Source organism: Oncorhynchus masou, chromosome 5 (genome assembly GCF_036934945.1).
Source record: "Oncorhynchus masou masou isolate Uvic2021 chromosome 5, UVic_Omas_1.1, whole genome shotgun sequence".
Lineage (NCBI taxonomy): Eukaryota > Metazoa > Chordata > Actinopteri > Salmoniformes > Salmonidae > Oncorhynchus > Oncorhynchus masou.
Window position 1 is genome coordinate 39,067,125 of NC_088216.1, and position 11,837 is coordinate 39,078,961.

At 43.2% G+C, this 11,837-nt stretch overlaps 1 protein-coding gene across 1 annotated transcript in view; it reads left to right on the top strand.

The window, feature by feature from the left end:
* The window catches only part of LOC135539561 (cadherin-22-like), a 334,240-nt gene extending 324,047 nt beyond the window's left edge, over positions 1 to 10,193 (top strand). The window contains exons 13-14 of the mRNA XM_064965503.1: positions 6,193 to 6,311; positions 9,218 to 10,193. Coding sequence (XP_064821575.1) covers positions 6,193 to 6,311; positions 9,218 to 9,298 — 200 coding nt within the window. The 3' untranslated portion in view covers positions 9,299 to 10,193. The remainder of the gene's footprint in view (positions 1 to 6,192; positions 6,312 to 9,217) is intronic.
* The last annotated feature ends 1,644 nt before the right edge of the window (positions 10,194 to 11,837 follow it).

An 11,837-nucleotide genomic window follows, 5' to 3' on the forward strand; every position in this document is an offset into this window, starting at 1 on the left:
TGGCACTTCCGGTTGGCACAGGATGTCTTGATTGACATAGATACTTACAGAATCCTGAGTTTTAAGTCTTTAACCTCTTACATCTATGGTGGCGCTATTTCATTTTTGGATGAAAAACGTTCCCGTTTTAAACAAGATATTTTGTCACAAAAAGATGCTCGACTATGCATATAATTGCTGCTGTTCGAAAGAAAACACTCTGACGTGTCCAGAAATACAAAGATCTTCTCTGTGCGTGCCCTTTAACATGAGCTTCAGGCAAAACCAAGATGAGATGGCATCCAGGAAATGACAAGGATTTTTGAGGCTCTGTCTTTCATGATCTCCTTATATGGCTGTGAACGCAAGAGGAATGAATCAACCCTTTCTGTCGTTTCCCCAAGGTGTCTGCAGCATTGTGACGTATTTGTAGGCAGATCATTGGAAGATTGACCATAAGAGACCACATTTACCACGTGTCCGCCCGGTGTCCTGCGCCGAAATTGGTGCGCAAAAGTCACCTGCCAGTATTTTTCCAAGGGATACAGAGAGGAAAGCAAGCTTCCACGAACTGCATGTCAATGAAGAGATATGTGAAAAAATACCTTGAGGACTGATTCCAAACAACGTTTGCCATGTTTCGGTCGATATTATGTAGTTAATCCGGAAAAAGTTTTACGTTGTAGGTGACTGCATTTTCGGTTCGTTTCAGTAGCCAGGCGCAATGTAGAAAACGGAACGATTTCTCCTACACACAGACGCTTTCAGGAAACACTGCGCATCTGGTATGTGACTGAGAGTCTCCTCATTGAAAACATCAGAAGCTCTTCAAAGGTAAATGATTTTATTTATTTGGTTATCTGGCTTTTGTGAAAATTGCGTGCTACATGCTACACAAAATGCTATGCTAGCTTTGCATACTCTTACACAAATTAGTCCATTTCTATGGTTCAAAAGCATATTTTGAAAATCTGAGATGACAGTGTTGTTAAGAAAAGGCTAAGCTTTGAGAGCAAACGCATTATTTAAATTTTATTTGCGATTTTCAGAAATCGTTAACGTTGCGTTATGCTAATGAGCCTGAGGCTTAGTCACAAACCCGGATCCGGTTTGGGGAGTTTCAAGAAGTTAAGTTGAGAATTGACTGATCTACACAGGGTTGAATGCAGAGTCATTTTCACCTTTGCTGGTGATGTACATCCAAATACCTTTTGGGTGAATTTAACCACTTCCGGTTGCTCCAGGAAGCTTAGAATCGACACAGGTAGACCTCATAGTAGTCTGATGGACTGTCATAGAAGACAGGTTCATAAGGCATTCATAACCCACATAGGCTTCAGGTTGAATTTAGAGGTGAAGCCAATGTATTCCTATGGGGAGAGAAGTCAATGCAAACTGTTTGATGTAAACACCTTCTTTTAACTGTGAAGGGTTAATGCCACATCGTCAAGGTTAGGCTTGCACAGATCGGGAGGACCTTAGGAACAGTCCTGTGTTTGAATTGTCCTTCTAAACCTTACGGTTCCGCCGCTGTCACCCAAAATTAAATGACGTTGTGGTGCAGGCTTCATTTCGGGCCTACTTTTCTCATGGTCGCTGCGCTCAGACCGAGCGAGCAATGGTCAAGTGGGGTGTCTCGTTGAACTCGGCACAGTCTGGACACTATGGTGATGCCATTTTTTGTGTTGATTTCAGAATGCCATTTTGGTGATGGTCCCTCTCCGCTTAAACATATTGCAAATTAACAAAAGTCAACTAGCAAGTCAGTGTCCATCAGTCAATTAGATGTCATTCTGACACCAAACTGATATCAATTGACACCAAACCCACTTTGTCCAACTCATTTAGAAGCCAACTATCACATATGTCAGAGCAGGCCCATAATTCACAGCGCAATTAGTTTAAAACATAATAAAAACGTAAAACACATAGTTACGTTCTAGCTGCGGGTCCAGTTCGGACATTATGTGTAGGCCTATGTGAGGCGACCCCGAATCCCGAGTTTCGGCTCAATAGGTCATTCGGTGCCCGAGTAAAACCCTAATTGGTACTGAAAATCCACCTTTTTCAATTACTTGCTACGGGGTCCTTGAATGAGCTATCGGATAGAAACGTTGGGGTCCATCTCTATGGGCCGAGCCAGTTTCAATGCACCTAGTCTTGTGTCTCTGAGACTTTTCTAAATGTCGCCATTTTAGTAATGGTCAAAATGAATTGAAGTCATTGCAAATGTACGAGGCTGTTTCTCGGTCCGAGAGCCTTCTAGAGCCACCTAACTCACCACGCACTATCGACCTGAGGTCTAGAATAGGTTTATAAAGTTTCGGAACTCTAGGTCTGACGGTTCTTTTTTAGCTCGAACAAAGCTAACTATTGGAGGCAATGTCAGTCTCTACGCACCCCAATACGTCCCTCCTTCCAAGTTGTGTATCTGTGTGATTTAGTTTTCCTTTTAATTTTTATGGGAAAAATGACTGATTTACAGTTCATGGGGGTTGCCTAATCACACATATGAAGTTTTGGACAGATCTGATTTTTTTTAACACCTTTAGTAAGCATGCCCCATTTGATATCTAAAAGTACAATCCTTGATCTGATCTTCCCTGTTTTTTGTTTCCTCCACTTTTTGGTTTGCTTGCTGTCTAAGTTTGGTGTGGGTTTTTCTTTTGTTTGCCTCCTTAGTGGGTAATTTAGTAGGAGCTCATGGTGGGTGTCATAGGTCTCAGTTGTTGCTGTGCAACTTTCAGTGGAGACCCCTATAGGAGTCTTTCAGAACTCCTCCTAAAACCCTACCTTTTTTGTTTTGGTTGTCAGTAACTCTTTGTTTGTTCCCCTTCTGTTTGAGTGATGCAAATGGCATTCTGACTGCAGGAATGTCCACCAGAGCTGTTGCCAGATAATTGAATGTTCATTTCTCTACCAAAAGCCACCTCCAGCATTGTTTTAGAAAATTTGGCAGTACAACTGCAGACCACGTGTGAACCATGCTTGCCAGGGACCTCCACATCGGGCTTCTTAATCTGCGGGATGATCTGAGATCAGCCACCCGGACAGCTGATGAATCTGCGAGTTTAAACAACCTAAGGATTTCTGCACAAACTGCCAGAAAGTTTCTCAGGGAAGCTCATCTGCGTGCTTGTCGTCCTCACTAGGGTCTTGACCTGACTGCAGTTCAGTGTCGTAAGCGCCTTCAGTGGGCAAATGCTCACCTTCGATGGCTGCTGGAGAAGTGTGCTCTTCATGGATTAATCTCGGTTTCAACTGTACTGGGAAGATGGCATTTTGTGGGCGAGCGGTTTGCTGATGTCAGAGTGGGGTTATGGTAAGGGCAGGCATAAGCTACAGAAAAAGCACACAATTGCATTTTAACGATTGCAATTTGAATGCACAGCAAAACCGTGATGAGATCCTGAGGCCCATTCTTGTGCCAATTCATCTGCTGCCATCACCTCATGTTTCAGCATGATAATGCATGCCCCATGTCGCAAAGATCTGTATACAATTCATGGAAACTAACAATGTCCCAGTTCTTCCATGGCCTGCATACTAGCCAGACAAGTCACCCATTGAGCATGTTTGGAATGCTATGGATCATGTATGACAGCGTGTTTCAGATCCCGCCAATATCCAGCAACTTTGCACAGCCATTGAAGAGTGGGACAACATTCCACAGGTCACAATCAACAGCCTGATCAACTCTATTTGAAGGAGCTGCATGAGGCAAATGGTGGTCGCACCAGATACTTACTGGCTTTCTGATCCACACCCCTACTTTTTTTTAAACGGTATCTGTGACCAACCAATGTATATCTGTATTCCCAGTCATGTAAAATCCATAGATTAGGGCCTAATTAATTTATTTCAATTGACTGAGTTCCATTTTAAAATTGTTAGTTGTTGCATTTATATTTTTGTTCTGTGTATATGTGACTTGAAATATGCATGAGAACAGATAAATGGAACCATATGTGGTCAGGCGAGATTGGATGTGGTCAGGTCTAATCGTGATGTAGGGAGATGGTCCATCCATTGTTAATCATAGCGCCAAGACGACAGCACCAGATGATGTGATGTCATATCCTAGAATCCTCTAGACTGTTGCCTATGAACACCGGCCATTAGTCATAGGAGAGGAGACGGGGTTGTTCTGGGCTCCTGATGAATTCCTCATCAGTGAAATGTCAGAAGTATACCACCGTATGACTAATCCAATGGAGAAGGTTAAAGAGTAAGCACTGCCAAAGGGAGAATCTCCGTTTCTCCCAGGACTCCTGGTCAGTCCACTCTCCACGCATAAATGAGCATCTTTACTGAGGTAGCAGCGGCCATTTTTCAATAATGGTCTGTACATTCAAACATATTCATGTGTTGTAATAAATCACACGTTTCCCCTAGTCCAAGTGCAACATGAGGACCTTCATTTGTTATGAGCATGGATGAAAGGTGATTGACAGTGCTCTGGGGGATTTCTGTGGTGACATTAAAGTCCCCCTCTTTTCTCATTGGAATTGATAATGACAATTGATAAAGCATTGTGCAAATATGAATGTACCGTAGAACATATTCATCAAAAATAGGCCTAAAGTCTGGGCAGCACTATTTACTTTTTGAAGGCACATGAAAAACAAAGCTGATTTGAAAGAGTAATAACAAACCACCTATTTCTTTACTTGTGTTAGGCAAAACCTGATGCCAGGTTGCAGGCATGTAGGCAGTTAGAGTTATGCACAACACCGTTCATTCAGATGATTTAGAATTGGGAATATAACTTAATTTATATACTTAATTTCAGAGGTTTCGGTTTAAATAATTTTGACATCTTGTTTTATCACTTAAATTGGACTATTTCTTGATTGAAAAACCATGACACTGTCATGACTTTCCTGAGTGAGGATCAAAGCGAGCCCCCCTCTCTCCCACCAAAGAGGGGGAGTGGTGCCGGTTCTAGGACTTTAACGTCTGGTCGTGAGCTTTCTCTCTCTTGCATTTGCAGTATCCAAGAATGGCATGTCTGAGTGGTATAGAAAGACTCTTGCCCAAAGAACTTCATCATCCAAAAGTAGATAATGAAACCATATTTCTAAACATATAAAGAATGTGGGAAATGGTCGATGGGGATCCAAACAATGATTGTCGTATCATTTGATTTTGTGATTAAAGACAGTATAACGGAAACACGGTAACTTCAAATCAAATCTATTTGTCACATACACATGGTTAGCAGATGTTAATGCGAGTGTAGCGAAATGCTTGTGCTTCTAGTTATGACAATGCAGTAATAACCAACGAGTAATCTAACCTAACAATTCCAAAACTACTACCTTATACACACAAGTGTAAAGGGATAAAGAATATGTACATAAAGATATATGAATGAGTGATGGTACAGAATGGCATAGGCAAGATGCAGTAGATGGTATCGAGTACAGTATATGCATATGAGATGAGTAATGTAGGGTATGTAAACATTATATTAAGTAACATTGTTTAAAGTGGCTAGTGATATATTTTACATCAATTCCCATTATTAAAGTGGCTGGAGGTGGGTCAGTGTGTTGGCAGCAGCCACTCAATGTTAGTGGTGGCTGTTTAACTTCTTCGATATAGGGGGCGCTCTTTTAATTTTTGGATAAAAAATGTTCCCGTTTTAAATAAGATATTTTGTCACGAAAAGATGCTCGACTATGCATATAATTGACAGCTTTGGAAAAAAACACTCTGACGTTTCCAAAACTGCAAAGATATTGTCTGTGAGTGCCCCAGAACTAATGATACAGGCGAAACCAAGATGAAATTTCATACAGGAACTGAGCCAAATTTTGAATGCGCTGTGTTCCAATGTCTCCTTATACGGCTGTGAGTGCGCCAGGAATGAGCCTACACTTTCTGTCATTTCCCCAAGGTGTCTGCAGAATTGTGACATATTTGTAGGCATATCATTGGAAGATTGACCATAAGAGACTACATTTATCAGGTGTCTGCTTGGTGTCCTCCGTCGAAATTATTGCGCATTCTCCAGCTGCGTCCACTTTCCATTAGGTTCAGAGGAGAAAGGCAACTGCCACGAATGATTTATCATCGAATAGATATGTGAAAAACACCTTGAGGGTTGATTCTAAACAATGTTTGCCATGTTTCTGTCGATATTATGGAGTTAATTTGGAAAAAAGTTTGGCGTTGTAATGACTTGAATTTTCGTTTTTTTCTTCTTAGCCAAATGTGATGATCAAAACGGAGCGATTTCTCCTACACAAATAATCTTTTTGGAACAACAGAACATTTGCTATCTAACTGAGAGTCTCCTCATTGAAAACATCCGAAGTTCTTCAAAGGTAAATGATTTTATTTGAATGCTTTTCTTGTTTTTGTGAAAATGTTGCCTGCTGAATGCTAGGCTTAATGCTATGCTAGCTATCAATACTCTTACACAAATGCTTGTGTAGCTATGGTTGAAAAGCATATTTTGAAAATCTGAGATGACATTGTTGTTAACAAAAGGCTAATCTTGTGAGCCAACATATTTATTTCATTTCATTTGCGATTTTCATGAATAGTTAACGTTGCGTTACGCTAATGAGCTTGAGGCTATGATTACGCTCCCGGATACGGGATTGCTCGACACGAGAGGTTAACAGTCTGATGGCCTTGAGATAGCGGCTGTTTTTCAGTCTCTCGGTCCCTGCATTGATGCACCTGTACTGACCTCGCCTTCTGGATGACAGCGGGGTGAACAGGCAGTGGCTCGGGTGGTTGTTGTCCTTGATGATCTTTATGGCCTTCCTGTGAAATCGGGTGGTGCAGGTGGTTTGCCCCCGGTGATGCGTTGTGCAGACCTCACTACCCTCTGGAGAGCCTTACGGTTGTGGGCGGAGCAGTTGCCGTACCAGGCGGTGATACAGCCCGACAGGATGCTCTCGATTGTGCATCTGTAGAAGTTTGAGTGCTTTTTGGTGACAAGACAAATTTCTTCAGCCTCCTGAGGTTGAAGAGGTGCTGCTACGCCTTCTTCATGATGCTGTCTGTGTGGGTGGACCAATTCAGTTTGTCTGCGATGTGTACGCCGAGGAACTTACTACCCTCTCCACTACTGTCCCGTCGATGTGGATAGGGGGGTGCTCCCTCTCCTGTTTCCTGAAGTCCACAATCATCTCTTTAGTTTTGTTGACGTTTAGTGTGAGGTTATTTTCCTGACCCCACACTCTGAGGGCCCTCACCTCCTCCCTGTAGGCCGTCTCGTCGTTGTTGGTAATCAAGCCTACCACAGTAGTGTCGTCCGCAAACTTGATTGAGTTGGAGGCGTGCATGGCCACGCAGTCATGGGTGAACAGGGAGTACAGGAGAGGGCTCAGAACGTACTCTTGTGGGGCCCCAGTGTTGATGATCAGTGGGGTGGCCCGTCAGGAAGTCCAGTACCCAGTTGCACAGGGTGGGGTCTAGACCCAGGGTCTCGAGCTTGATGACGAGTTTGGAGGGTACTATGGTGTTAAGTGCTGAGCTGTAGTCGATGAACAGCATTCTCACATAGGTATTCCTCTTGTCAATATTGGTTAGGTCAGTGTGCAGTGTGGTTGAGATTGCATCGTCTGTGGACCTATTTGGGCGGTAAGCAAATTGGAGTGGGTCTATGGTGTCAGGTAGGTTGGAAGTGATGTGGTCCTTGACTAGTCTCTCAAAGCACTTCATGATGACGGAAGTGAGTGCGAGTCGTTTAGCTCAGTTACCTTAGCTTTCTTGGGAACAGGGACCTCTTGAAGCCTGTGGGAACATCAGACTGGGATAAGGATTGATTGATTGAATATCCATAAACACACATAAACACACCAGCCAGCTGGTCTGCGCATGCTCTGAGGATGCTGCTGGGGAGGCCGTCTGGGCCTGCAGCCTTGCAAGGGTTAACACGTTTAAATGTTTTTCTCACGTCGGCTGCAGTGGAGGAGAGTCCGTAGGTTTTGGTTGCGGGCCTTGTTAGTGGCACTGTATTGTCCTCAAAGCGGGCAAAAAAGTTATTTAGTCTGCCTGGGAGCAAGACATCCTGGTCCGTGATGGGGCTGGTTTTCATTTTGTAATCCGTGATTGACTGTAGACCCTGCCACATACCTCTTGTGTCTGAGCCGTTGAATTGTGACTTTACTTTGTCTCTATACTGACGCTGATCTTGTTTGATTGCCTTGCGGAGGGAATAGCTATACTGTTTGTATTCGGTCATGTTTCCCGTCACCTTTCCCTGGTTAACAGTAGTGGTTCGCGCTTTCAGTTTCACGCGAATGCTGCCACCAATCCACGGTTTCTGGTTTGGGAATGTTTTAATTGTTACTATGGGAACAACATCATCAATGCACTTTCTAATGAACTCACTCACCGAATCAGCGTATTCGTCACTGTTGTTGTTGGACGCAATGCGGAACATACCCCAGTCCGCGTGATCGAAGCAGTCTTGAAGCGTGGAATCAGATTGGGCCAGCGTTGAACAGACCTGAGCGCGGGAGCTTCTTATTTCTGTCTGTAGGCAGGAATCAACAAAATGAAGTTGTGGTCAGCTTTTCCGAAAGGAGGGTGGGGGAGGGCATCGTGAAAGTTAGAATAGCAACGATCCAAGGTTTTACCAGCCCTGGTTGCGCAATCGATATGCTGATACAATTTCGGGGGTCTTGTTTTCAGATTAGCCTTGTTAAAATCCCCAGCTGCAATGAATGTAGCCTCAGGATATGTGGTTTCCAGTTTGCAAAGAGTCAAATAAAGTTCGTTCAGGGCCATCGATGTGTCTGCTTGGGGGGGAATATATACGGCTGTGATTATAATCGAAGGGAATTCCCTTGGTAGATAATTGAGGACGACATTAGATTGTGAGGAATTCTAAGTCAGGTGAACAGAAGGACTTGAGTTCCTGTATGTTGTTGTGACCACATCACGTCTCGTTAATCATAAGGCATGCACCTCCACCCCTCTTCTCACCAGAAAGATGTTTGTTTGTCGACGCGATGCGTAAAGAAACCAGCTGACTGCACCGATTCCGTTAGCGTCTCTCGAGTGAGCCATGTTTCCGTGAAGCAAAGAACGTTACAGTCTCTGATATCCCTCTGGAATGCTACCCTTGCTTGGATTTCATCAACCTTGTTGTCAAGACTGGACATTGGCGAGTAGTATGCTAGGGAGTGGTGCACGATGTGCCCGTCTCCGGAGCCTGACCAGAAGACCGCTACGTTTCCCTCTTTTACGACGTCTTTGTTTTGGGTCGCAGGGTGGGATTCATTCCATTGTCCTGGGTGGAAGGCAGAACACAGGATCCGCTTCGGGAAAGTCATATTCCTGGTCGTACTGATGGTGAGTTGACGTTGCACTTATATTCAGTAGTTTTTCCCGACTGTATGTAATGAAACCTAAGATTACCTGGTGTACCAATGTAAGTAATAACATGTAAAAAAACTGCATAGTTTCCTAGGAACGCGAAGCGAGGCGGCCATCTCTGTCGACGCCTGAAATACTAACTAAGAGCTTTCACAATGTATATGTCAGAGTTACATCTAAATGTTGTAGAACTTATATGATTAAATGTGATTTTTATCCTACTAATTCGTGTTTTCCAGTTAGTAACCACGTCCATGTGAGCACAGACATTATGGCAAAAGGATGGAATGCCCCTTTTGCCAGAGTGCTTATAAAAGGAAAATGTAGCGGTGGCTTCATGTTGAAATGGTTGCCATTTTAAATAGGGTCAAAGACATGCCGGGTTGCTACTAGTGTGTAAAATGGTTTAAAACTACTAGACCAGTATACATGCGGCGTGAGCTGAATTACGTGACAAATGGTCTAAAACTACAAGACCCGTCGAAGTAATTCGACGAGTGAAGACTAAGACATGCACCACATGCAGCTTTGCATGGACTTGTCCAGGGGTATCGTCAGACGGAGCCACAGTGTCTCTTGACCCCTCCTGTCTCAGCCCCCAGTATTTATGTTGCAATGTGTCGGGGGGTGGGGCTAGGGTCAGTCTGTTTTGTCTGGAGCCTTTCTTATCCAGTGTCCTGTGTAAACTTAAGTATGCTCCCTCCCTAATTCTCTCTCTCCCTCCCGGAGGACCTGAGCCCTGGGACCGTGCCTCAAGACTACCTGGCCTGATGACTCCTTGTCCCCAGTCCACCTTGTCATGCTGCTGCTCCAGTTTCAACTGTTCTGCCTGCGGCTATGGAACCCTGACCTGTTCACCGGACGTGCTACCTTGTCCAGGACCTGCTGTTTTCAACTCTACCGCACCTGCTGTTTCTCACTCTGAATGCTCGGCTATGAAAAGCCAACTGACATTTACTCCTAAGGTGCTGACCTGTTGCACCCTCTACAACCACTGTGATTATTATTATTATTTGACCCTGCTGGTCATCTATGAACGTTTGAACATCTTGACCATGTACTGTTATAATCTCAACCCGGCACAGCCAGAGGAGGACTGGCTCCTCTCTAGGTTTCTTCCTAGGTTTTGGCCTTTCTTGGGAGTTTTTCCGAGCCACCGTGCTTCTACATTTGCATTGCTTGCTGTTTGGGGTTTTAGGCTGGGTTTCTGTATAGCACTTTGTGACATTGGCTGATGTAAAAAGGCCTTTATAGATGCATTTGATTGATTGAAAGTAGTCTAGAACTTTGACCAGACACGAGGAAGATCTTATCAAACGACGAATGGAACGTCTGTATCCAGCCTAACAAACACTTCCAGTACAAAGGAAACCTACAACTACATAGGACATTGTGACCTCTAGTGGACAACCAAAGACTTACACAACCAGAGACTGTCAAACTATTAGTCACAGACGGATTGGGCGATTACAAGAGAGACGACAAAGACATACAAGCGTAAATATATACATTGCATTTCTAAATATGAATGAGTGGTTGTTGGGATGCTAAATATCGATATTTACAATGAGCGTATATTCAACTGTATGTAAGGTAGTTGAATTCCTATATCTCCTTCTCCCGCTCTTTTTCCCCCCCACCCCTTTCATTGTGTAACCAGCCGTCATCGGGTTAGTCCACTAAGGACTGTTCATTGCATTATGTTAGTAATCAATTCAACCTATACTGTGTGTTTCTGTGTGATTATTTCGCTTACATAAATTGGATTATTTATTTACTAAGGCATGTAGACTAGGGTTTGTGCAGATTTGAAGTCAACGATGTTCAGAATGAGACTGAGGTAAAAATACATTAAGTGACATATATATATATATATATATACTGTATATATATCTTATAAGAGGTTAATTCGGGAGAAAGTAACTCGGTAAATAAGTTCCCATGGTGCCCCAAGTTACTGAGTTAATTGTTACATGATTAATTTAATCAATTAAACGTAGTTCATTGATTTGATAAGATGAGTCATTGCATTAATGACTGTCACGTCACGACCTTTGCCATTTTGAAACTGTTTTATTTATATGATTGACAATTAAACTTAAGTTTATTGAACAAATCCTGTCTCGTTTTATCATTAACTTCCAGATAGTTACATTTCTTGCTTGAAGACTTTTGAAAGAATAGAGCCCTACCAGCTGTATGATATTTGCAATAATGGACTTTTGAAGAACCTGGGACCTATAGCCGTGTTCACACTGCCCTGGGCAAAGAGAGATTTTAGCCTGGGGCTAAGTGACTTAACATTTGCACATTCTAAAGTAAAATAGCGCCAACCTAAAACCAGAGCTAGATGGACCAGCTCAGAAGCAATCTTAGCACCAACTTATGTTCTGTTGTCACGTAATTTTGAATATTCTACTCCAGAAAAGTGAACGTTTTCAGATAGCCCTGTGTAAACAACTGCTTGTGTGAAAGTAGGGTAAACTAGCCCTGGGCAGTTTACCAGGGTTAAG